The sequence below is a fragment of the Pseudonaja textilis genome, chromosome 4, assembly GCF_049901715.1.
Source record: "Pseudonaja textilis isolate UNSWEBS1 chromosome 4, rPseTex1.2, whole genome shotgun sequence".
Classification (NCBI taxonomy): domain Eukaryota; kingdom Metazoa; phylum Chordata; class Lepidosauria; order Squamata; family Elapidae; genus Pseudonaja; species Pseudonaja textilis.
In genome coordinates, this window is record NC_141993.1 from 38,236,138 (window position 1) to 38,264,029 (window position 27,892).

At 40.4% G+C, this 27,892-nt stretch overlaps 1 protein-coding gene across 4 annotated transcripts; it reads right to left on the reverse strand.

The window, feature by feature from the left end:
- Positions 1 to 5,109: 5,109 nt before the first annotated feature.
- On the reverse strand, positions 5,110 to 27,308 carry BAG3 (BAG cochaperone 3). 4 transcript variants are annotated; one of them, XM_087932645.1, is made up of 5 exons: positions 26,564 to 27,185; positions 10,579 to 10,926; positions 7,282 to 7,638; positions 6,273 to 6,422; positions 5,110 to 6,212 (listed from the first exon to the last, which is right to left on the reverse strand). In XM_087932645.1, the coding sequence occupies exons 1-5, from the start codon at positions 26,744 to 26,746 to the stop codon at positions 5,604 to 5,606; spliced, it is 1,647 nt and encodes a 548-aa protein (XP_087788771.1). In that variant the 5' UTR covers positions 26,747 to 27,185; the 3' UTR covers positions 5,110 to 5,603. The 4 variants fall into 4 exon arrangements, with proteins under 4 accessions (XP_087788771.1, XP_026560657.2, XP_026560656.2 ...); XM_026704872.2 differs by having other exon boundaries at positions 7,282 to 7,641; positions 26,564 to 27,035; XM_026704871.2 differs by having other exon boundaries at positions 5,110 to 6,422; positions 26,564 to 27,308.
- Between the last annotated feature and the right edge of the window lie 584 nt (positions 27,309 to 27,892).

Below are 27,892 nucleotides of genomic sequence, written 5' to 3' on the forward strand. Positions count from 1 at the left end.
TAATTCTCCGCCCCTTCGGATGGGTACCTTGAGAAGAATCTCGGGAGCTGAGCATTGAGGGGGGATGCAAACAGGTCCACTACCGGTTGCCCGAAGATTGTTGCTGCCTCTTTGAACAGGGATGGGTGGAGGCGCCACTCTGACTGGTCTATGGTGGCCCTGCTTAACCAGTCTGCTTGAGTATTTGATAATCCCAAGATGTGTTCTGCCCTGATGGAAAGGAGATTGTTCTCCGCCCAATGGCAGAGGTGCTCGGCTTCCCTCATTAATCGTATTGTGTTCCCCCGTTTATGTGGGCTTTGGCCGTCACATTGTCTGTTAGAATGAGAATATGTTGTTCTCATACCTGGGGGGGGAAGCTGCAAAGGGCCAAGTGGACAGCGTGAAGTTCCAGCCAGTTTATGCTGCATGATTGTTCTGTTGCAGACCATCTGCCCTGTGATGTGAGTGACTGAACGTGGGCGCCCCATCTGAATAGACTGGCATCTGTGGTGACAGTAAGCTTTTGGGGCTCCTTGAAGAAGCAGCCTTTGTTGATGGCCGGTTTGTCCCACCAGAGGAGGGACGTGAGAACCCTTGGAGGTACCCTGACCATGCGTTTTGAGTTGCTTCTGCCGGATCTCTGGTACAGAAGCAGGAACCACTGGAGGGAACTGGAGTGTAGACGGGCCCGGGGAATAATGGAAATGCACGAAATCATTTTTCCTAATGATTTTGACAAATCTAGTAGGGTTACCCTCCTAAGTCTCCTGATCTCTCTGACGGATTTTTGAATACTGAGTAGTCTATCCGAAGACAGAAAAACCTTCCCTTCCAGTGTGTCAATCATTGTCCCCAAATGGGTTATTCGGGTAGATGGGGATAATTGGCTCTTCTTCCAGTTTATAAGAAAACCATGCTCTTGGAGAGCAGCTAGGGTAACCTGGGTGTCCCTCACTGCTTGATGTTCAGAGGGAGACAGGATGAGGATGTCATCCAGATAACATTGAAAACGCACAGAGAGGTTCCTGAGATGGGCTGCTAGCGCTGCGAGGACCTTGGTAAAGGTCCTGGGGGCAGAGGCTAATCCAAACGGAAGGGCCACGTATTGAAAGTGATGATGGTTATAGCAGAACCTTAGAAATTTGTGATGGGAAGGCCGAATGGTGATATGTAAGTATGCCTCTGTCAAGTCTATGGACATGAGCCAGTCCCCTTGTCTGGTTCCCAGGAGAATGGATTGCAATGTGTGCATTTTAAATTTGCGATATATCAGATAACGGTTGAGTCGTTTTAAATCCAATATCGCTCTCCACCCCCCTGAATGTTTTGGGACTACGAACAGATGAGAGTAAAAGCCCTGCCCTCGTTGTGCGGTCAGAACAGGTTGGATGGCTCTTATATTAAGGAGATGCTGGATAGCGGAATCCATTAGATTATGCTTAGTCCGGTCTCTGGAAAGAGGGCATGACATAAAGAAACCGGGGGGGGACTGGAACTCAAGGGCAAGACTGAATCTAATGGTGTCCCTGACCAGGCGTCAGAGGTAGAGGAGTCCCATTGGCTGGCGAAAAATTTAAGATGCCCGCCAATGGGAAGGGAGTGTCTTGGCCTATCTTGGACACCGGAAAGGCCTGCTACTTGTTCCCCGAAAGGGCCTTTTGTAATTACTGCCCCTTCTATTCCTATCTCCTGAATAGGTACGATCCTGGGGTTGACCCGACATGAAGGCTGGGGGCCTTTGGTACCTGGGGGAGAAGGGAGCCTGGTAGAAGGGCTGAAAGGACCCTCTCTGAAAGGGCTGTGAAGTTCTGGATTCTGACCTCCGCGTAAGGGAGGGGAGAAATTTTTTCTTATTGAGGGTGTCCATCAGTAAGGGATCCAGGGACGGGCCAAATAATTTGTTTCCCACAATGGGAGTGGAAGCCAATTTGACCTTGTTCTTAACATTTGCTTGCCAATGTCTCAGCCAGAGCAGACGGCGGGCTGTGACGTGTGATGCGATTGCTCTTGTGGAGAATTTGACAGAGTGGTATGTGGCATCAGCAGAGAACTCTGCTGCGGCTGTGAGCTTGGCGATGTCCTGATGCGCCCTGACATTGGATGCAGGGATGTGTTTTTGAGCTGACGGAACCATCAAATAGATGACCTTGTGAAAAAAGATGCAGCCATAGCCTATCTGATGGCCCAGGCATCTGATTGGTGTACCCGGAGCAAGGCCAGCTTGGCCCGCTTCTCCTCTGGCTTCAGGGCCTCAAGTGTGTCACTCGGGGTCGAGGAGGAGGCTAGGCCCACTATGGGCTCGTCAACCTCAAGGATACTCAGTAATTTAGAGAATTCTGGGTCCAAATTGAAAAATCTCTTATCGTGGCCAGACAGGGCTGGAGGCACCACTGTAGAGGCCAGCTGTTTCAACGCCAGATCAGAAAAAATGGGTGGAATTGGGATAACCTCGGCCTCCACCACGGGCTGTTTAAAGATAGAGTCATCTGAGCCCTCCGGGACTGGAGGAGGGGGGTCAGAGGGTGACTGCGTATTTAGGCCTGAAATGTTCTTGGCCTTGAATATTAGGGACTTAAATAAGTGTGGCTTGAACAAACCCACGAAGGCAGGCTGATCGGGGGTAAGACCCTCGTCCTCGGACATCTCCCTCTCCAATGGATCTGCCTCTGATAGGGGCTCACTGTACTGCATAGACCCCAAATCAAACTCTTCATCTTCCCTGATCTGATTTAGTTCCCCTTCCTTCTCCTCCTCCTCCTCCCTTTCTGTAAAGGGAATCTCCCTCTGCAAGTGTACCTGGCCATGGAGTTGGTCCGATCTGGGCAAGGATCTTATGGATTGAGACTTGTGTTCAGAAACCGTCGGGTAGTGACCAGGCCTGGCTATTTGCTGGAGTCCAGCCGCGATCCCTTGGCGGATAGCCAACTCCATCCAGGATCTTACTCTCTCTGGAACCTCGTCTATGAGTGAGTCCTCTTGACGGAGGCCCGCTGCTGTAGAGGTGAAGGTGGCTTCAGGGGCCCTTCTAGCCAGTGTTCCAGGAATCCGAGCCTGTTGTCCTTGTGAGGGCGAGCTGCGCCTGGATAAGGAGGAAAAATCTAAAGGGGGGGGTGAGCAGAGGTAGAGGGAGTACAGGGTGGGAGGACCAGAGGCATTGCAAGAGCCTCTTTAGTGCGTCTGTCAATCTCTTTTTCCAGGGCCTTGTGGCGCCTTAAAGCATCCCTCTGGGAGGCTTTGGAGGTCTCCTTAGCCTGCCTGCGCAAATGATGGGTCTTGGCTTTTGCCTTCAAAGAAGGCCCTCTGGAGGTGTTACCACCTGCCATTTCAATGAGAAATATGAATACTGCAAAATATGGGGCGGTTGGCACACCCAGGGGCCTATCTGTGGTAAGACCGGGTGCTCTGATAATTATTTCACGTCCCCGTTTTGTTTTGTTTTTTAAATTTTTAATTATATATATATATATTATATATATATGGAGATATATATATATATATATATATATGGAGATATATATATATATATATATATATGAGAAATTGAGTCGTACCACAGTAATATTCTGCTCAGAAGAGTAATAAGATTGTTGTCTTTGCAATACACAATTGAATCCTTGCTCCAATGATAACAGATAATTCAATCAGCCGAATTCTGAACGCCTAAGGCCCAGTAAGAAAGCAAACTAGGGCCTTCAACAGCCTTCCTGCTCAGGCAGCACTGGGTGGGTGCTGCTGCTGCGCCGCTGAGTAAGCTGTGGGATGAGGCCAACGATTCTTAAAGAAATCAACCTCAGTACTAAATGGCTAAATGAGGTTGAATAGCTCTGAAACAGGCCTACGGGTCCTGTATCCTCAAGCAGATTTACACTCACAGCAATGATATGGAAAACAAAATGGCGCTCGGCCAGGAGGAGGCTCCCAAAATGGTGGCCGCCAACAATGCGAGGGATCCTCAGATTTCTCAGCGGCAGATTTCCCTCCCAAAAGGCAAGCTGAAGCTTTAAATGTTATGGGGTAGGGAAGAGAAAGATTAGCCCTTCCACGCTAGAGCGGCGTTCAGCAGGGGGAAATTAACGAAACGACTCAGGCAAAAGCAATTCAAGCCGCTAACGAATGAAATGGAACAAAGCGGCACAGAAGAAAAGGCAGGGTAAGGATATTTTGGCTATGGGAGGTGGTGCGAAGGCACTACTGGCCCTCCCCTTTGCTTCCCCCCTCTGGGGGCGCAAACGCGCTTTCCTTGGGTGGATAGAAGTCCCAATTAAACAGTTGCGCAGGGCTAAGAGAGAAGAATAATTCCAACCTGATAATGAACGAAATTGTGACTATGATTAGAGAAAATCCTGATTCGGCCAAGGAGCTAGTCAATGCACTGCCTGTCTCGCACGAGGCTGAGCAAAAACTGGGGAACGCTGTGAAGGAGTCACGTGGAGGAGGAGGAGCGTTCCTCAATTCAAGCTCAGCCTATGAATGCAGAGACTGAAGCACCTCCCACTACTGGATGCTCTGAGCAGCTCTGAGGAGAACAGGGTTTTACAGCATGAAAAGAATCAAGCAGAAAACAAAACCCTAATCAAGGAATTACCGATGAGAAAAACATAACTGCCACCACCAAACCTGGCAGAGCAAGCTATTGTATATAAACAGGGAACAAACTCCCACATTCACACTGCCGATGTTACCTAATCGGGTAAGTCTGCAAGGAAATAACCAAGCTAAGAGAGCACTAAGGATTTTACTAAGGTTCAACCCTGAGCTACATATATTCTAGTCTACTGAGGTAAAAGTAGGCAATATTCCAGTTTCAAATACTTTCCCTCCTCACTTACCCTATTTAATTAGGCTGGATAGAATTTGGCTGAAATATGGTTCAACCTATTCAATGGAAAAGTAGCTGCTTGCTATATTTCTGTATTTTTAGTGCAACTAATGTTGAGATTGTTAAATATTTTTTACATGTCCACTTGAACCTTTTAAGAAGTTCAGGATTCACTATATGTAAATTTGAAAAAAATCATGAACTTACTAGAGAGCCCTTGTAAGTATACATTTACAAAGGAATATTTATTTTAGAAGCAAACAAATAATATACAGTCATCTTTCTCATTTATTAACCACACTGGTTCATCAGGCTTTTAGTCTGTTTTATTTCTTTTCTCATTCAAAATATAGCACTGAAGTTCTCAATACAGTACATATAAATATCCCTATAGTTTCTTAACACACTTTCCAGACATCATTAAAGTGCCTAATAGTGAAAACATTTTCCCTAAGAGTGTCTTGTTTTTAAAAAGGATGTCTTATTTAGATGTACATAGGTAATGATTTTATGAAAGTAATTCTGCTAACTGAAATTGAAAAACATTTTTCACTCATTGTGTTGAACTGAAAGCAATCATTTTACAAGATATTTTTCAAACACATTATTTGAGTAAGATACAGAATATAAGCTAAACATTTTTATGCATCCATTTCTGCCCCCTCCCCCCACAACTGTTTTCTGTGATCCAAGCTGTTGATTAAAAATCAACCGGTGCAAAGCTCTGGAAATGCATGCAAGTTAAAATTTGCTTAACACACATTTAATTTAAGGAGTCCAAGGACTAAGTTTTTGCCAGTCTTTATGGTTCAGCCACAGTTTTAGCTGTGCAACTTTCTTTAGCAAGATTTGAGACTGTGTCTTCTTTAGATCCAGGTTGTTCCATTTCTACTTTGATTTGCTCCTTGACATTTTCATTATTTGTATCCTTAGCAAGATTTTCCACCATAGGATCAATCTCCATTTTTTCCTGTGACAGTGGACTACTTTCATGGAAAGATGACTGAAATCCATCTCCTGGAGTGGTCTCTGGGACATCCTCTGCTTTCTGTTCAAGTCTTTCCAATATATTCTGGACTTTTCTTACACCATCTCTCCTGGCCTGCCGAACATCTGCACAACCCTCGGGGTCCACCGAGTCCAAGGCTAACAGCTCTTTGGTCAAGTATTCTTCTATCCACAGGTACTTTTTGCCATTTTTCTTTCCTTTAAAGGAATCAACTTCATGCTCTAGGCTCTGTACCCTATTTAGAATAGCTTCAACCTTCAAGACTCCTGGGTGTTTCTGAAGCTCTTCTACTTCTGATGTCTTCTCTGATTCATGTTCCTGTGGTAAAGGTCTCTCTTCTGTTGGAACATCTTTAACAGGGCATGGAATCTTGTTATCCTGTTCTACTGTAGGAAATGGTACCTGCTGGGGTGGCTTAGTATCTACATCTGGACGTACGACTTGGACGGGAGAAAATGGTACCTGCTGGGGTGGTTTAGTATCTACATCTGCACGTATGACTTGAATGGGAATACTATGAACAGGACTTTCTGTTGCAGGTGAATCAGCCTTGTTTTTAAGCTTGGTATCAGGTGGCGGAGGTAGCGGTGCTTCTTCAGTTGGCACTTGTTGCTGAGGAGGAGAACAAGCTGCTTATTATTAGGAAATGCAAACTAAAGAACATGTACAGGGATTGAAGTATCAAAAATAATTATAATGCTGAGTTCAACATTTCCAGAATCTTATGGATTCTGGAAATTATTCAGTATGAGGTGCTATGTATATATACATTGTGAACCAAAGTAACAAGCCAGAATTCTGAGAATAACATTCTGTGATGGAAAAGAAATAATTAAAAGACAAAAGGCAACAGAAAAAAAAATCCTGTTGCTGAAAATAAATCAGAACAAACTATGAGAAAAACTATAGTAAACAGAATACTAGGAACATGTGTCCTATATTGGAAATCTTCAAATACTAGTTAATAGTATTACTCTACTTAATAGAGTTATATATCAAATCAAATGCTTTATATATTAGAAGAGTCTTAGGTTCAAATCCAATTATCTCTATGTAGCATTAGAAAAACGAGTCAGAATGGATAATGGATAATGATCAATACAGACCAGTAGTCCGACTCAGTAGAAGATGGTTTTCTGTAATCTTAGGCCTCAATAATAAAATATTAACATTGCAACTTTAGAAGGTTCTCCTGAACAGAGAGAAGTAACCACAAATATTCTCTTTATTATTCTTATTCCCCTCACTCTTTCATAGGCAGGAGGCAAAAGTTTGCAGAATGAAAAGACTCATAAAATGATTATGATACAATTGAGATAATCATAAATTTCAATAAAAATTGAATTTTTAATGTAAACTTCTTAGTCAAGAGATGATTATGGCCTTTGTCACTACTCTTTAATATTATACATGAGTAAAGACTTCAACATAATTAGCTAAAGAGGGGCTTGCAGAAGTTGAGTGTACATACTTGAGGTTTGACTGACTGTAGTCTGATTGGTGTTGGTGACTGGATTCTTCCAGGTGAACTTTCACGACTTGCTGAGCCTCGCTGTGTCACCCTGAATGGGGACTGTGGCCGCTGTGGCTTCTGATCCAAATCATCAACATGAATTTTATAGTACACTGGCTGATGAGGTTGGTAGTCACTTGGCTGGGCTGGGCAAGGTGTCTTCTGTGTCTGATGATAGATTTGTGATGGCTGCCTTGGGACATTTCCCTCATGGATCACAGGGATGGGAATATATCCTCGAGGGAGGTGATGACTTCCTGAGCTATGCCTGCTGGAAGACTGAGGGGAAATTGTTGGCGATTCTGAAGATGGAAGCTGCTGAAGGAAAAGCAATTATTAGATTTAGCCATGTTCCAAGAAACGAACATTCCAGATAAGGTTGTTAGTTTCTAATCACATTTTTTGTTAGTTTCTAATCACACTCAACCTATTTACTAATAGCTACATATGCTGTTTTGAAAAGTTTAGAGTTAAATCATTGTCCCAGTGGTTTTAATATAATTGAAAAGTTAGCAAGGATCATAGCACTACTTAACAATGTATTTTAATCACTAAAATACTTCCTTAAGAAAAATATTCCTATTGTTTATAAATATATACCCAATTCGTTACGTGGTTAATAAACAAAGTTTGAAGTGATTTGACATCATTGACTGAGAATGTTTTGATTCAGCAGACTGCCTTGCTTCAAGTATGGAATAGTTTAAAGCATCATGTTACAAAAACCAATTTGGACAGAATTTAGCATGGCTTCTTATGAGAACAAGGTGGGGAGGTCCTGTTGGATCTAGTAGGTAACAAATTCCTTTCTTCTGAAACTACTGACTCCAGCCTTATAAAAAAAGGCCTGTGAAATTAACTATGAAAAAGTAGTACCAGTGGATCCAGAAGATCAAAACAGGTTTGTAGTCTGTTTTGTGGATCCATTTTGTGGGCAAGATCCTTAAGAAAATAGTGCTTGAACACAGCAGACATTCATTGTCAAAACCAATTTTCAACATCTATTTTAACCAGGGGTTTAAGACCTGGTTTGCATAAGGAAGCTACCTTGGTTACACTGTGAACAAGAGAAAGATACATGGTTATGTTCCTATTAATTCTTTGGATTTCTCAGATGCTTCTGACATGATTGACTATGGTATCTTTCTGCAGAAGATATCTCAAGTAAAAGTGGATACAACCGTTTTGCCATCATTCCACTCATCCTTGGAAGGCCATCACCAGAAGGTGGTGAGTATAATTCTACTCAATCTCTTGTTAAATCATGGGATTTAACAGGATTCTATTGCTTGCAGACGGCAATTATGTGACCACAGGACACCATGTCAGTTGTAAATGCACATTATTGCCAAGAGCCAGACTGAGGTTGTATAACATGGGGTATTGCAACAGATACAACTTTGAGAAACAGTTGCAAGTCAACTTGTTCAACACCGTCTTAACTTGAAAGATTGCTGAACAAGTGGTTGGTAAGCAAGAACTACCTGGATAGAGGAGGCAGATGAAATATTAAAATATTATATCTCTAGATGAGATGGATGGCATACAAATTTAATAAATAAATACATAAATAAAAATCATTTTTATTTATTCATCATATTTATATAGCTGGTTCTTTCTTGGAACAACAGGCTTTATTCACAATCATTCATGCCTTGGTCACTTCTCACTTGGGTGAGTGCAATTGTATATGAACTGCCCTTAAAAGCTACTTGGAAATCATAGTTGGTCTACAACACGGATGTCAAACTCATGTCGCCTGGGTGTTATGGTTAGTTGGCAGCAGCTGCAGATGGCTGAGGAGACCGAGGACTCAGAAGAGGGCCCAGGACCATTAGGGAGTGTACTGCTGCCTTCAGAGATTGTGGGGCAGCAGTGATAAGGAGGTTCCCGAGGAGCCTGTGCCAAGTACGCATGCATGCAGGATTGTTCGTAGGAAAGAGCAGCTACAACAGCATGGGTGACTCGGAAGTAAGGCTGCAAGGTAATGGCCCCTCCTTCAAGAAGATAAAAGCCAGCTGTGAAAGCAACATACTTTGCAGAAGGCAAAGACGTTTTGAAACTACAGCCTCATGGACATTCCAGTATCCTGAGTTTGTATTTGAAGATTCTTATATTGCAAATTATTCCTTGTCTGTTATCTTTGGACAAGTCTTGCACAGTTTGGCAAGGCTTGTGCTTATTACAGCTAATTATTTTGTAAATGCATTACAAGGTTTCTGTTCCTTTTGGATTGTGTTTGATTTGCTGGAAAGGGGTGTGGGTCAGAACACTAGCACAGATGCTCACATGCTGGCTACACCCGGTTTAGTGAGGGGGGGGAAGTCGTGATATGTCATGTGACATCATGATGACACGAATTTGACACCCTGGTCTACAATATAACTACTCAAGCATTTAAAGGTACACCTCAATATTCCCATGTGGCACCTATGTTCCACGAGTTGCACCGGTTACCTGTGGGTTTCTGAGTACAATTCAAAGTGCGAGGGATTCTTTTGCTTTAGAAAAGCACTGAAAACCTGCTTTTCAAACAGACCATAGTATTTTTGATCCTAATGTATTATTGATTAAGACACACCCAGAACCAAAAAATAGAATAACAAAAGAATAATGGAATAACCAAGGTTAATTATTTCACCAACCTTTTCAAAACCTTTCATTCATTCATTTCCAAGTTCATCTCATCTCATAATATAGTTCCTCTCAAGGAAAGAACTATATCATCAAGGCTTTATGGAAAGTCAACCACAGGATCAGGATCATTACAATCATAGGATTACATGCTGTTTTTTTTTTAATTGTGTGCAATTTTATCCTTTTTGCATTTTGTTTGTTTTTATTCAGTTTTTGCAATCAGCCTCCTTGAGTATTTTTTTTAAATTTATCACCTATATAAATCTAATAAATAACAGCAACAAAGTGAACCTGGTCTAAATAAGACCAAAGTGCTGTCTGCAGATGCTCTAACTGTCAGTGAGTGTTCAACTAATCTGGGAAGGGACTTCCCAAAGGACCACCCACATCTATAACTTGGGAAAAGTGTGATTCTGTTGTATTTATAATAATGTGCAATGCTCCTCCTTCAAAACTGACCCAAATGCAGCACTACAAATTAACACCTATTAACAAAACCCATTTGCATAAACATACTTATAATTCAATATGCAGGTGAATAAATGGGACCATTATATGATATTCTCCTAATGCAACAATTCTAACATAAAACCTACCAAAGCACTTCTGCAAACTCACCTCAGATCCTGAGGACTGTATTTGGATTGGGGTTGCTGCTGGTTGTGCACATGGCTTATCTGTCTGGGCAGCTTCTGCAAGCCCTCTAGCTGGAGACTGTGAACGGATAAAGCTTCCTCTTGGAGATGATGGGGCCCGAATTTGGGTAGGAATGGTTTCTGCCTTGACACGCTGAATGCCAGGCTGATAGCCAGAATTGTATGAGTAATACTGCTTGTTTTCTTCACCTTCGTGTACAACTGGAATTGGAATATAACCAGCCCGAAGCTTTGGATATCCCACGTTTCCATCTCGGATTTGGGCTTGATTCACGCTATTTCGAGATGGGCCATTTGCTGACGCACTTTCCTAGACAAACAGATATATAGTACAGATTTAGAAATTAAGATCTTTTAAAATTCAAGACATACAATTTTCAAGTTGTGCAATTCCAACTGGAGACTGAACATTCTTTAGTAATTCTGTTTGTTCATTTGTTTAATTTATGGCCTCAGAAGCTCAAGGTAGCATCTACAGTGCTCCTTATTTTTTCAGCAACAAAAATCCCAGTGGAATCAGCTGGACTGAGAGAGACTGGCTCAAAGTCATCCAATCAGCTTCTAGACAAAGGGTGGACTTGAACATCTATACTTGCAATTATGTGATTGCAGATTAGGTGATTAAGATAAAACATACTTCATAGCTTTTCATATGGGTTTCATGATAGCTCAAGACAGGAATTCTAAATATAATTGACAATTTCTGATTCATTAATAGTACATATGCTTTTTACTCTATTTAACTTTAACAAGTTAATGATTGAAGTATTTTAATACAGTCTTGAGAAAGATGTTTAGAAGGCAATGGCTGGGCGGTTTACAGTCTTAAGACTATATATATTGTACCAGTCCTTTAAAGGCAGAAAATTGCACTAAAACACTTCAGACAAGCAATAGAGTATCCTTCTTATAATACTATAGCCCTTCTCATTATTTTGTAAAGTTTAAAATTATACTCAAGAAACAAACTCTTGCATAGAAAGATTCTAGAATTAAAGCTAGAACATATACCTATCTGAATTGCTGTATCTGTCAGAAATCACTAAATAGGCCAGAAATCTGAGCAGCAGCAGCTTCCAATAACCCTAAAATAAATCTGTTCTACCAAGGAGCAACAGGAGAGTATTTGTTTCTCTCCAAACTGAAGTCCCTTCCACCACTCATTTCTAAGATTGGGCTTGAAATTACAGCATTACAAGATATCAAGGGGGCATACAGGAAAAAACTACAGGGCCATTCTGTTTTAATTTGCAGATTAAAAGGATGACCTTCAGAGCTGTTGTGCATTTATAATACAGGAAACATTTATCACACCCCAACATTAACTCAAAATTGCATGCTCCCCTCTGGCTTATCAAAAAGTCTGAAGTTGCAGTAGCACTAAGGCAGCAATTATTACTGCAAGTCCACTGGGCTTTGGAAACTCCATGTAACTGCAACAATAATTTCATTTTTAACTTGAAGATGAAGATTGACCCAAACTTTTGCCAAAACATGGACAAAGACTGGAAACAAAGAGAAAGGCAAAGTCCTGACAAACAACAGTAGCCCAAAATTGTTGACTTGCATATACAACTACAGGTAGTCGTCAACTTACAACTGCAACTGAGGCCAACATTTCTGTTGCTTAAATTAAACATTCATTGAATGAGTTTTGCCCTGTTTTACAAACTTTCTTGCCAGAGTTGTTAATAACACGGTTGTTAAGTGAACCTGGATTTCCCAGTGACTTTGTTCATCAGAAGATCGCAAAAGGTGATCACATGAACTCAGAATACTACAACTGTCATAAATATGAGTCAGCTGCCAAACATCTGAATTTTGATCATATGATCATAAGGGTGGTGCAATGGTCTTGAGTGTGAAAAACAATCATAAGTCACTTTTTTCAATGCAATTGTAACATTGAACGGTCACTAAATGAATAGCTGTAAGTCAAGGACTACTTGTATCCTCCTACTACACCATTATTAAAGGTTGCAGTCTCATTTACAATAAACCAGTAAAATTACACTCTTCTGGATTAATTGTAACTGATTTTCATCTGCGAGTATTCATAAAAAACTAAGCAATTTAGATCAAGACTAACAGTTGTGTTTGCTAAGGATTATGGAAGACAGTAACAAATTCAACAAAACATGGAAGACAATAACAGTTGTGTTTAATAGAAGGTAAAAATGGTTGTGTTTGCTAGGGATTATGGAAGACAATAACAAATCTGACAAATCTTGAAGACTAGTCAACATTAAACATAGACATAATTTCTGCATATTCATTTCACTAAACATAAGCCATAGTTGAAGCAAACATTTACTCTTCTATGTGAATGTTTGGGGAATCAAGAGGTAAGTGAACACAAAATTATTAATCCTCTCTTCTGCAGTTTCTTTTGAAATATCATTTCTAGTACCATTATATTTTCATACATTCAAATAGATATGGGAAGATATGGAAAGAAACAAACAAAAAGTTGCAAACATCAGGAAAAAAAATAAAAAACTTTTATCTGTCGTATTTGAAAAAGGAAAACTGGCTATAACAAGTCCATGATAAAATTAACAGCATAAAAATATTTCAAACACCAAAATGAACAGGACACAAACAGGGGACAATGTTCTTTTTAATGCTATTTAAAGAATGTCATTGGCAAAGGAAACAGATGGATCCATTTAAGTAAGGATTTATCAGCAGCAGTAATGTGAAAGTGTGGGGTGAAGTTTGGGAGGAAGGGTGGGTAGATCAAAAGAAAAGAGAAATCAGAAAGAATGGAAAATAAATGCTACAAGCTTTGTAATATGATATTTAGAATGTGAACAGGATAGAAACAAAACTTTATGCAAGAGATTCCCCTCCTAAGTCCTCTAATGAAGCTCTTCCTGCAGTGGTAATTCTATTTTGGGAATCACATTCTAAATGAATCTCCCAGTGAGATCAGCTAACAACTACTGCTCTTGCTCACAAAATATCAATCAATAATGCAAAGTTTAATAAATAAATAAAATAAATACCATATAAGCAAGTTTATATGGCTGCCCAACTAGCACACAGGTGGACTTCGGGCAGCTTTTAATATTAAAACCCCTCAAAATAAAAATCCATAGCCCCCATCCCCACGGCAACAGCAACGATATCAATCCAAAATCTTCCTGAGAATATCAACTACCAACTACTATGAATTTATGGTATATGGAAACGCAGCAAACCTGCCTTTTAAACTGACAATTGTGCCATTACATTACATAATTTGAAACTGTCAAGTTTTATTATTGTATAGAATTTTCACATTTTGATGCTGCTGAATATTTAAGAAAAAAAAGTTTTCATAAATTACTACCTCAAGCATTTAGCACAATTTTCCTCTTCTCATAATGAACCCTAATCTAACAGCTCATTTCCGCATGTGAAAATATAATAAGCAGTCTAGGTTATCTGAAAAAATTGAACTAGCATAATTTAAATATTTACTTGACTTCTATTTAGTAAATTGAAACATTTTTCTGGTTGGTTTATAGAGTCATAATTCTGATTTTTAAAATTTAAAATTGGAAGTAAAGTATCACTTAGCTGAAGTGATATTTTATTATTCAACATGATAAAAAAAAAAGAAAGATAAAAAGGTAAAGGTAAAAGTTTCTCCTATCCAGTCATGTATGACTCTAGGAGGCATTCCTCATAGAAAAATCTAACATTATTAGATATCCAATAGTAAGTATTTATAGTAATTATTACAAATGTTGATAGATTTAAGGAGAAGTAGCAAAGGTTTGCAGCATCCAATCCAAGGGTCTCTGGTCTAGTGATCAAGCCAGATTGGATCCTGCAACATTATCCTGGGACACAGTTGTTTGCCTTCACTCCTAAAGTACAAAATGTTTTAGCTGTCATACTTTATGAAACAATGCACTGAGAAAAAATATTCCCAACAAAAACTGAACATTGTAATATATGGGACTAACAACCCCGATTAAAGCTATATTGCACACAAATATAAATTTAACAGTGGAAATATTAATATCATCTTGAAATGTCAACATAGTTATTCTTTAGTTCACAATTTTTTCTTACAACTATTTGGATTTTCAAAAGCATGTAACAGGGATTCTATTTATGTCTCTGTTACTAATCAGTTAAGTTTATACGAGGGGGGGAGGGAGTGAGGGAGGGAGAGAGAGAGGCTATGCACACACACACACAACACAGAAAAGCATACATACTTCTCATTTAGCACCACAATTCATTTCTTAAATTGAAAGCTTCATGGTCACTAAGCGAATACATGAAACACTGCGAAGATTTCTGGTTGCCGCCATCTCATTTATATAAAGTTCTCTCAGACGGCAAATCAGGCATTGATATTACTCTGGTATGTGTTTTTTGTCAGGCATAGAAATTTGGGCCTAATTGTGTGCATTGATCAGAAAATCCTTTTTAAAAAACTAACCTTCATATATTTGGATGGTTAATAAACAGGGCATCCACTAAACAAAAAGTGGCTGTACACTATAAATAAATATAATCTCATTTATAAAGTATCACTTTCTCAGCATGTCTCAAAACATTTATACATCTAACAGTTGTTACAAACTATTCCAACTCAGAAATTTTTTTTTAGATAACGATAAGCATCACCTTTGGGATCTTGAAAAAAAAAATCCATTGAGTTACTCTAAATTCTTTGCAATTTGTTGCCTTCCAGATGTTTTGGAATATAACTCCCATCGGTCTGTATGAGCAAGTATCACTATGGGCCAGGAAGGCAGCTGCTGTACAAAGCTACCATATGTAACTCTGTAGAGCAGTTGGCAGCACAAGATAGCAGCCTGCACTGAAGCAGAAAAATAGTGGCAACTGACAGGGTGTGTGTGTGTGTGTGTGTGTGTGTGTGTGTGTGTGTGTGTGATTTTGCCACAAGATCTAGGACTTGTACACTGTATTTTCTTGTTTCTTCCAGCTTTTCTTTTCATGAAACAAATGTTATAACTGATGCGAGAATGAATGTAGCCTGGAATAATATGGCATACTTTACATACGTAAACTATGACTATTTTCAGTGAAGGGCTTACACAGCTTACTACTTGGCTATGTCTGTTTACACAGCAAGAATGGCTCAGTAAGCTTATTTTATTAACCAAGGTTCTCTGGATTCTAAATGTATTCTTATATTCCGTATGTTCCTTAAATCCTTATATTCCAATATATTACTTATGTGTGATTATCTTGGGCTAACATTTTGGCCTCACAAATACAGGCAACCTGAGGCATATGGATAGGTGTGTGTGTGTCACAATACCCTTTTTTGGCAATTTTCAGAATTCCTCTGGCTCTCAAAATCAGTAGTACAGTTTCTTGTCATTCTTAAGTATAGCTGTAAATGTAAATCCAAAGAAGTTTAATAAAGAAATTACCAAAGTTATTGGTAATAGACAAATATTCTAGGCATCCTCACATGTGTGACAAAGTCTTACTCACTTTGTATCCTTGCCCTCATCCTGTTTGGCTCTTAGCCACTCCCCCAAAATATAAGAAAGGTTGTTTAAGAATTTGCTAGGACTCCCACCCCTCCAGCATCTATACATGAAGAGTTAGGATTAAGATTATTCCTACCCATTTAATAAAGTTATCTGCCTGAGGCCTAGGGATAAAAGAATAAACTGAAGAGATGCATGTTAGATACACAGAATATGCTAGAAGACTTGCTAGAGCAGAATTACAAGAATTATCTTGTTAAAAAAGAGTATAGGGTTGTTATTGTGAAGTCATTGGAACTGTAGATAAACAAAGTGCCTCCAGCACAAATTACACAAGGGAGAAAGAAAAATCGTTCGTGTGATTTCACAGGAAGAAGTTGTAAATAAATATGAAAATGAAAAAAATCTGCAACCACTTGAATTTATGACAGTGCTGAAAACAGTGAATTAAACTGGTCTCTGAAGTTAATGGCCATTATTGTCACATGATCAAAATTCAGATACTTGGCAACACACCCACACATATGACTACAGGGGCATTTCAACACACACACACACACACACACATATACACACCTGCTTATCTTTCCCATATCTATGTCCTTTTGGTCACCCTGGCTTGTAGGTGGTGGCACTGCTCAGCAACAGCAGCAGGGCTGGCACTGAAGTAGAGGCCCTAAACCTTCAGCAGGTTCAACCAACTGTCACTGCCCTAGGGCCACCACTTCCACTGAGAAATGCCACCTCAAGTCCCACACCACAGCCAGCCAGCCCAGCACCACAATGCAAAAGACCCAATTGTTCCTGCTACCCTGGACTCCACAGGCCATGCTGCACTCAAGCTGACCTTTGCCATCTTTATCCCACTGCTGACAAGGCGTGCCCCTAGGCCTGACCCTAGGTGAGGAAGTTGCTGGCTGCACCAAGCTTTCTTTTGTAGGCTGCTCATCGTATTCTCCAAATCTCACACAGCATTTCCCAAATAGCATGTCCCATTCTGATGCTTAGAAAGCGTTCAGAAAGCTTTGGAGGTCTTCCGAAGCATAGTGAGGATGGAGGGCCTGCCACCCTCAACAGTATGCCCATTGTCACAACACCTGGAGAAAGATACCTCATGTGGGAAGAAGCTGTGTCATGAGAAAGTCAGGACAGAAAAGAACACCAGCAGAAAAAGCAAGAAGATGATGAACATCAGCTGGGAGTGGAAGAATGCAGGGCAGCAAGGGGCTGCAGCTTTGTGCTATGCTGTTTATGTTTCCCGGAGCATGGCAGATTTGTGCTGCGTTGTTGATACATTCTTTGGCATGGTGAGTTTGCCTGGCAGTTCCTGGGGTCTACAGTGTAAAGCTGTTGAACCGCAGGATGGGGCAGCTAACATTTCCAGGGATGGCTATGGCTTTGTGCTGTACTGCTTCCCCTCAGGGGCCTCTTGCAGCTCCAGAGCTGCAACCCACCAAGAAGCCCTTGAGAACTAGCTTTTCCCAGCACTCCTGTACTCGTACACCTGCACCCTCTTTTCCTGGTCTTCATGAGCTTGCATCACACTGCAACAACCCCCAACTCACATGTGGTCGGCGATGGGCTTCCCCCATTCCCCACTGCAGCATCTCTGTGCTCTTACCTGGGACTCCCTCTGCTTCCTGCTTAACAATCCCTGGGTCTGGACAACAAGGAGTGCCAGGATTGCCATCACTAAGCAATGCAGTCACATGGCATCCTGCTTTATGATCTCATTACTTAGCAACAGAAAGTCTGAGCTCAGTTGTGGTTGTAAGTTGAGGCCCCTGTGTGTGTGTGTGTGTGTGTGTGTGTGTGTGTGTGTGTGTGTGTGTGTGTAAAGCACAGCGCTGAGAATATTGAGAATGCAGATTACAGATTACCAATTATTCAAACAAATAAGGACCTTGAAAAGCTGAGGGTTTCTGAGCTGAACCTTTCCAACGTTACAACAATATCTAGGCCCATTTTTGTCTCATCCCATTGCCTCATGCACTAAATATGAACCATTTTCCTGGCTAGGGTTTTGTTTGTATAAACAAATGGAACAGATAACTAGAACAGAAGGAGAGGAAGAAATGATAGTGCAACTCCCAGCTGACCCAGTAGCAGGTGTAACCTGGTGAAACCTGCTTTTCTCTCTTAGTAGGAACTATTCAGCTTGTTTAAATTTTTTTTATACTTTCAGTTCTAAGTTCTGATTACTTGTTTTATAAGGGCAAGCTGTTGATTTACACTGTCTTGCCATGTTTAAATCCTTAAATATCCTGATTGGAGAATTTCATCAGTTTTTCTTGAAACACTTCACGAAACTTATTTTGATTTATTAATATCTGATTTCATGCTATTATCTTTATGGAATCATTTCTGCATCCCTTTTATTTAAATCTATTAATTTTGTATCCAACTGAACTTATACAAATTAATATTTTTTTTCTTTAAACACTGGCAATGAGTGTATTCTGGCAAGGACAGGACGAAGCTGCTAGAAATTCTGAAAAACTAGGCACTTTCCTTTGATTAATTTCACTTAAATAATCCAGACAGAATTCAACTTTGCAGGGTGATAAGATCCTACTAGCATTGGCCCTGAACTTTCTAAAGCATGTGAAGCCATACACCCTCCATGCCTATAAATGGAAACTGGACTCAAAGACTGCATAAGAAGGTGATGAAAGCTACATAAAGTGAACTTGCATCATTGCTTTGATCTTATTAAACTTAAAAGCAAGGCACTTTTTAAAAATCTATTAAAGAGTACCACAAAGAATTTTTCAGTTGAAGAGATACACACATGTGCATTATTTATGAAGTTTGTTAAATAAAGATGCATCATGTGTACATCTTGAGACCAAAACAGTGGGTCTATATATAAATTTTAATGTTATATGAATCACTATACAGGTAGTCCTTGACTTCAACAGTTTGTTTAGTGAATGTTCAAAGTTGCTGTCAAACCCTGAAACCCCGGGGTTTGCCATACTGGGGGAGGAAAGAAGTCCCTGCACCGGTGATGGGGGTGTGTAGAGCTGTGAAAATGGCCTTACATCACTGAAAAAGTGACTTATGATCATTTTTCACACTTAAACCGTTTTAACATCCCCATGGTCACGTGATCAAAATTCAGATGCTTGGCAACTGGCTTATACTTATGACCATTGCAGTGTTCCAGGGTCAGGGGATCACCTTTGGGACCTTCTTGACAAAGACAGTGGGGAAGCCAGGTTCACTTAACAACTGTGTTATTAATTTAACAATGGCGGTGATTCACTTAACAACTGTGGCAAGAAAAGTCATAAAATGGGGCAAAACTCACTTAACAAATATCTCACTTAGCAACACAAAATTTTGGGCTCAGTTGTGATCATAGGTCTTAATAATCTTATAATGCCAGAGTGCAAATCACTTACTGATAGTCCTCAATTTACAACCATTCATTTAGTGACCATTTCAAGTTACAACGGCACTGAAAAAATGTCTTATAACCATTTTTCACACTTATGATTATTGCAACATCCCCATGGTCACATGATCGGATTTATTTACGAGTTGCATTGTCTCAGGGTCATGCAATTCACCATTAGTAACCTTACAAGCCGGCCTCTAATAAGCAAAGTCAATGAGGAAGCCCGATTTGCTTAACAACCGCAGTATTCACTTAGCAGCCATGGTAAAAAAAAAAAAGGTTGTAAAATGAAGGAAACTCATTTAATAACTGCCTTGTTTAGCAACAGAAATTTGGGACGTAAATGTGGTTGCAATAATCATAATCATACTACCTGTAGCTCAAAACATCTCAAGAGTGTTTATTGATTTATGTTCCATTTTTCTTCCAAATATATAATACTCCTCCAATTTTATCTCTATTAACAATCATATGTGAGACAGGCTGGACAGAGAAAGAATGACTGGCTCAAGGCCACTCAGTATGGTAAGCTTCCATTCTGTGATCTCGATCTCTCAAAATCTAACATCAGGGCTGGGATTCAACCGGTGTTACTACCGTTTCTGTGATTACATTTTGTGTGTGAATGGTAGATGTGCGCTGTGCGCGCGTTATACAACTAAAGCTGTGCTGCCCGGACAGCTGGTAAGCTCTACACGCAGGTGCGCAGCATTTGAAAAATGTCTTTTTTACTCCTTTTTCAATCTCAGCTGTGCCACACAAAGCAGCTGAGGTTGAAGAAGCAGGAAATAAAGCTCAGGTAAGAGCCTGGGCGGGCAGGTGGACCAAACAGCAGCAGACATAGAACCGGTTCTGTGTCTGCTGCTCTTCAGAGCTACCGGTTCTAAAGAGCCGGGCAGAAGCGGTAGCATCCCACCCCTGTCTAACATCCTAATATCTACGCTATATTATGCTGATGTGTAAAGTTTAAAGTGTAGATCTCAGGCCCAAAGTGATGGCTGAAACAAATGTGTGCAACAATAATGGTGTCCACAGTTGGATTAGGATGTGGAAAAGGCAATTCATAAAACACAACAATGAGGAAAGCATTTAGACTTGAATAGTTATGGAGACTGCCTCATATTATAAGAAAGCAAAAGTTGTTGAAAATCAAAAGTTTCTTGTGGAACAGATTTACAAAATTTTACCCCAGAACAGGTGTAGATTTACCAAGTACTGAACCCATTAATCAAATTTAAATCTCTTACTGCAAGGATAACAAAACACATAAAACTGAAGTAGCAGAGAAACAGTTATTATCCAAAACAAGTCTACATAATATAATTGGAATAAAAAAGGGCAGACACTGGCATGTTTTAAGTCTCACCATAACGAGTTGTGAAGAAACAAATATCTGAATAATTTCCAACAGAATGCAATATGCTGAAAGGCTTTTCTTTAGAAGATCTAGAGACGTATTTAAAAGAAGATGAAAATAAAAACAAACTTACTATTTCATCTAATACAGTAAGATGATTTTATCCAGATTCTTGCATTATAACTCCTCTTTTTCTAAATTCGTAAACAAACATTCAGACATGCTTAATCTAAACAAGAACTATACAAAGCGATAGGTGGAGGGAGAGAACACAATTATTGAACACAGAGGTTGCACAACATTTTCTACTGAAGTGCTGGGTAAACTCAATGCCACTTTATCCCATATTCTTCTGACAATTTATCAATTACAAGTCAATACAAGATGGGATTCAGAAACAGCCCAACCAACTGGTCATATGAACAGAATGCCACGATGTCTGCAATATGTTACTAAACAATCCTTGGCACTAATTTACCTCTCCTCTATTCCTCCTATGTTAAGCAGAGCACTCTGTACAGTAGTTGATTTTCATGTTAGCTGTTGACTTTAAGTGAGAGGATAAATAAAGCCGGAGAAACTACTAATCTATTATATCTTAACTTGTCTTGCATTAACAGTTTCTTGGGTCTTTAGACTAAAATAAACCATTTAATTATTTATTTAAGGAGTGTAAAGACAGTCCCCCCAAAAAAAAAAAAAAAACACCTTGTTCAGCCATCAGGGCGGAGCAATTTATCCTACATGCTCAGTCCAAGGACTGGAGGATCTTTCTATAAATGTGGCTGCAAGAGATCTTTTACAAAGTGCGGCTTTTGACACTTTTGATATTTCAGAACCAGTCCATATTTTACTTAGAAACAATGTAAGGCTATGGCTAAATAAAAACATTACATATGTCTTGGTTGCAATTGATTGGTTATCATTTGAGTTAAATTAGATTACATGATAAGCAATGATAGCTGTAATAATCTCAAAAAAAAGTCAAAATCACAACTTCCCCGAACTAAAATCTTTGTAATGCTGCCAAAAATGTTGCTAGTTTTCAAGTTTTTATGAAAGATTCTTGAGGCAAAGTAGTTAATGCCAGAATGCAGCAGGTGCAATAATGGTTCTTATAAACTGTGTAATTCCACACAAATGTTTTTCATGGCTTTAACATTTTTGCCTGAGGAATAATTTTAACACATTTAAAAACTTGAAATCGACATTTTGATTAACCTAATAAAAGTATTACACCTATAGTTCTTTTAATTAGGAAAAAAGCCTATTTTTTTATCATGTTTTATTCATGTTAACATCATTTTAACATTTGTTTTAAATAAATTAAGATTTATATCACCTAAACTATAGTTAATCTGCAATTTAGCAGCAATTTTAATGAATGCAAATGACAGGAATATGTAAGCTGTTCTTACTTTTCAAGTAAGTTTTTCTACCATAACCACCAGCAGACTACTAGAACCATATGGAATCAGCATAGCACAAAAAGCCATCTAAAGCCCTTCATTTTAAGTAAAAAAAAAAAAAAAACAGCAGTCCCAGAAGAAAACAGCATCTTCTACGACAGTGTAATGACTGCAACAAGCACTACATAAGACAAACAGGCAGAAGACTGGCAGAAGACATTAATGAACACCAACTAGCAATCAGAAGACATGTTGAAAACTCTTTAATTGCATAATATATGGACAGACTTAACCATAGTTTCAATTGGAAAATCATGACCATCTTAGACCAACCAAATCCAAACTTTTTATTGCTATGGAATTTCTAAATGTCTGGCACTCTAACAAATGAGCCATCAATAGACATAAACAATCTCTATAGACTATGCCAAAAAGGGAACAAAAAGACTTAAGCATCTCTCCACCAGCAATCAGCACCCAAATGAGCATAGATTAATTTCAACATCAGACCAACAATCAAGAAAACAATATCCCAAACCAGGATCTGCCAAAAAGCCAACAGTAAACAGCCCAAAGAACTTCTAAGACCTCTCTCACCAGCACTGACAACTTGGGGCAAATCACTAGATAGAATATAAACTGACAGCAAACCCACTCCTCAGTAACACTGATGATATTACCTAGTTTGGGTAATGAAACGTCTGCAAAACAACCAAGCTTAGAGCACCAAGGAGCCCATTTAGAAAGTGACAGTCATCTAAATCATTTTAAAGAATAATGGTTATTTTTTGCTATTATATTTTATATCTTTCCAACTATCAACCCTACATTTAATATTCAGACAGGAAGCTCTTTTCCAGAACATCTGGAGCCTTTCTTTGTAACTAAAGTTATTAGCTGTCTATTTAGTTCAGACAAGACATTTAAGTATCTTTAATTAAAATTTTGAGGATCTGCCAGGGCCAACCCTACCATTAGGGAAATGATGATGTTTCCCTCAGGCAAGATGCTGAAAAGGGAATAGCTGTTTGTCCTGAATTCTAAACTACTTGACATTTATTGAAACAATTCTTTGTTATTACAGGACATTTAGATCCCTAAATCGGATAGAAAAAAGATGCCTAATGCAGCAGCCTCCCAACTTTTTGGACACCAGGGGCTGATACTGTAGAGGAGTTTTTCTGTGGACCGGGAGGATATAGTTTCTCATGCTACCTTGATCCCGCACATGGACAGATGGGGCTTTGCTTGCTTCAGTGGCGGGCCACAGACCAGTGAAGATTGGAGACCCCTGCCTAATATATAGGTAATTGGCAGAAACAAATGTTTGCATAAATTGTGTTTCCCCCATTGCTACTTCCTATTCTGTCCACATGAAGATATGAGGACAAAGATGTTATCCTTCTGTACCCAGGATAGGACAAGTCAAAAAATGAGATTCTCCAAATTTCATTTCGCCCCTACTCACCAGCAGAAATTAGCCACCTATCAACTCTTACTAATGTAGAGTGGGGCAAGTCTAGACAGGTGCTTAGAATGGCAGGTCTCACACTGTTAAATTGCCAGGGTGAATGGGTACATGGGATGAAGCGGAAGATAGCACTTTCAGTGCTTATGTTTTGTGTGACCTGTCTTCTATCATTGTTTCTAAACACATAGCTTCTGACAGAGCACTAAACCCATGCCCACAAATGCCCTGAGAGATGACATAGAGAAGTAGTGTGAGGTAAAGAGAGAAATAACAATGGAATGACCAAGGAAACTAGTTCTAATCTTGTGGCAGCACCCAGAAGTATCAAGTACAAAGCCACAGAACGCATGTAATGATACCAAAAGCAGAACGAAGCAGGTAATCTTTCTTTCTCCTTCTCTCCCTCTCTCTCACACACCAACATTTGGCCAGACATTTTTTTTTGAAGGAGCCTAAAACCTATGATGAATCTAATGGAGACAGAATTAGCATACCCAACCGGCAGAAGTAAGTTTAAATTATAAGCAGCTTACTTTTTTTTTTTAAAGGCCCATCAATTTCTCAGAATAGCATAACACCCATGTTTATAAAGTTACCCCAAAACCTGATAAAGTTCCAGGTACAAGCTCCAGTTAGGAATTTTGCAAGTAGATGCCTCCTGGAAATCAAGGATCTGGTCCCTCTAGCATTCCAAGACAAATGGCCATGAAGAGCAGCTCCCAGGGTTTAAAAGAACAGCGATCTGCAGTCTACAGGGGTGAACTGAGTAGATTCCAACTCCTAACTATTTCAGCAACCATTATCACTTTATAGATTGTCAGACCATATACACAGCCAAAATTGTATTGGAAAAAAAGGGAAAATTTTACTACTAGAACAACTCAAACATAATCTTGTCACCTGAGCTATCACGAGGACCTGGAAGAAAAATGCAGTTACAAGACATGCTTGATGAGGGAATAAGGAAGAAACTTTCAAATAAACTAGTTTATATGGAATAGCAAAAATCCCATATTTTCAGCAAAATATTTTGGGATTGGAAAGCCTATCAAGATTTTACAGATTCTACAGAATAGCAAAATATATTAGGAATATATTACTCCAAAGGGGCTATAAATGAGCTGTACAAAATATGCTACCTCTAAAGCAGCGATGGAAAACCTTTTGGGCTCTGCATATCAGAAATTCAGAAAACACCTAGCTTCATTTTCTGGCATGTCACAGCCGCCCCACCCCCCCCTCAGTAGAAACAATTCTTTAATTTTTAAAAAACATAAATAGTCCAATCATGTAGTGCTGTGTATTATACAAAAAAATAATTACAAAAATGAAATGCAAGTAGAGCAAAGACAGTTTCACAGTTGTGCTTTTGACAGTCATACTTGGGGGTTGGTGAATGCTGGCGTGTCACCCAAAATGGCGTGGTGTGTCATCTTAGACACACACGTATCATAGGTTCGCCATCAGTGCTCTAAAATGAACACAAGCAATTATTTTAAAATCTAATAATTATTTTGCATTATGTTGTTGATTTTCTCCTTCATTTAATCATTGGACTGTTATATAACCAATAAGCCAGTGTGGCAGAAATGGAACTAAAGTAAGCAATTTATATTCCAAAAAACAGTAACAGAAAAAAATAAGAATTTTAAAGAAGGGTGCAATCTCATGAAGGATTTAAATTATTTTTGAAATTAGAAAAGGAATCTCTGTAAGTAAGCTTTCCCCAGGATGTCTTAGAATCCGTACTATAAAAACCACTTTAAAAACCGGTACCTATAAAAACGCACATTAAGGATAGCAACCTAAACCGAGCCCTCATTATATACCAAGACAAGTCTATGAAAACTGTACTGCTGGGGGGAGAGGGGAACCAACTTTCTTCGTCTTTGAAGTACAGCCAGGCTAATTACGGTCGCCTCTTTACAGATCGAGGCAGACTTTGCCAACTTTAAATAAACGTCGCAACGGCGAAGTATCAAATGATTTAACGCACAAAAACGGGAGGGAAACGACTGCAGTGCGTCAGAGACAAAAGCCAGCTCTTAGCCTCACTGCATAGCCATGTAGTCCGGACGGGAGGGGGGGGTGGGGTTGGAAAGGCAGCGAGGACAGACTTTTCCTGGCACTGCCCCGCTGCATCTTACTGCTCCCAGCGCCCCAGGGAAGTGCTCGGCTCCTGTCCTTCAAACGGCGCCAGCCGGGAGGTGCAGGCAGAGCAGAGCCCACCCACCGTTCCCACCTCCCCCGTCGTTTCCCCTGCCCTCCATTGAAGGCCTTTCAACTTTATCTGTAGAGTCACCGCAGCAATGCCATATACTGAGAAAAACTCTGGCGCCCGACACGGGCCGTTCCCCCACCCCCCCGGCCGCTTGACGAGAGGAACGTCTCTCCTCACGTACACCCACCCTTGTCTAGAGAGTGGAAACAGTGCGCGTTGTCCTTTAGACCCAGCGCTGGGCGTCCCAAAGAAGCCTTGCCTTTCCACTTGACCTCTCCAAAACTACGTTGTAGGGAACGCGCGTCCCTTCCCCTTCCCACCAGAAACTAGTGTCCTGTGAAACCTTCTCTCTTGTTTCCAACATACACACGAGCTATGGAGCGCAGCAAGCGGGACAAACTATTTAAAAGTCATGGGGAAGGACGTCTACAGAGATCCTCAGTCACGGGAAGGACAGAATTACCCAACCTCTACCTTGGCTCCGTCCCTTAACGAGACAGCAGGACAGGAGCCTAAGATCGAGGGCTCCACGTCCCCAGTCAGCCCCCTCCACTCTACGGTCCCAACTAACGCCGGTTTTCCCACGTCAAGGAAAATCTACGTAACCCGTGGTGGTACCTTCGGGCGATCCTCCTGGAGGCGCGGATCGTTCCAGGTGGTGGTGCGGCTGTTATGATCCACAAAGAAAGGCCAGCCGGTCTGAGGGTCTATCTTCACCTCCCAGCCCGGAGGCAAAGGCTCCCGTTCGCCGCCTCCGGCCTCCACCTGCATCCGCGTGGGAGACTGAGCAGCTGCGCTCATTGCTGCGCGCAAGAGAGCAAAAAAAAGAGGGCGAAGCGCAAAAAGGCTTGGAGGAAGAAGGCAACGCGGAAAGAAATTGCAGCCGCCGCTTAGGTCATCCGCTGGAGTTAAGCGAGGCTGCTCTTGCCGGCCGGGCACCTTTATCCAGAGGGAGGAGACATAGAAGGGGGTGGAAGTATCTGGAAATAGCAGCTCCGCGCCAAAGAGGAGGGGAAGGTGGAGGAGTAGGAGACGAAGGAGGAGAGACGCGGGGCAGCTGCCTGGCTGGAAACTTCTGGGCGCCTCCAGCGCGTTTGGATAGCCGGGGCGGGAGTTCCTCGTTTGAGTCACACTTCCTCGCCGTCATTATTCAGCAGTATATCAGTTAGGATCTTCGCTCCGCCTGTTGGGCGGCGAGTTGGAAATCGGCCTCATTCTGAAATCTTGCCTTCCCTTAAGTGAGATATTTCTGAAATTCAAAGTGGGTTTCTCCACCCTGAGCGCGCATTTGTCGGTTATTCCTTTTGGAAGACGCAATTTAACTTTCTTCGGTTTTTGTTTTTGTTTTAAAAACGTTTCTCTTCTCTTCCAAGAAGCTTCTTCAATTTAGTTAGAAGTTAGAACTGAAGAAACTTCTTGGTTGAGAAGCAAAACGTTTTCAATGAAAACGACCAAGAAACTTCAGATGCATTTTGAAAAAGCACCTTTGGGACAACCTGGATGATTGAGGATCTCTATAGACATTTGTCTGTTACCTTTCTTAAGAGGCCTATAGGCCTGGAAAAACTGCCTCCTTACTATTGGCTTTTTAAAAATAGTTTAAAATAGCTCAGAAGACTAAACCTCTGGTCTTGGTGACCGACCCAGATTGGAACCTGCAAATAGTTTACATTACAGTTATGGCCTGGCAGCATAGCTGCCCATGTGAAAAGATGAAGTAACTTGCAACAAGTGTTTCAGAATAATGGCTGCTGCTCAGATTAGAAATGCTGCAATCCTAAAAATATTTTAGTATCAGTTTCAGGTATCTTCATTTTCATCAGTGGCACTTGCACTGTGCAAAGTTCTGTACAGACTTTCAATTATTGAAACAGTATATATACCAATCCATACCAGTGCTGTATTATATTAGCCCTACTGAGCAAAGCTACATTTCTGCCCTTATAT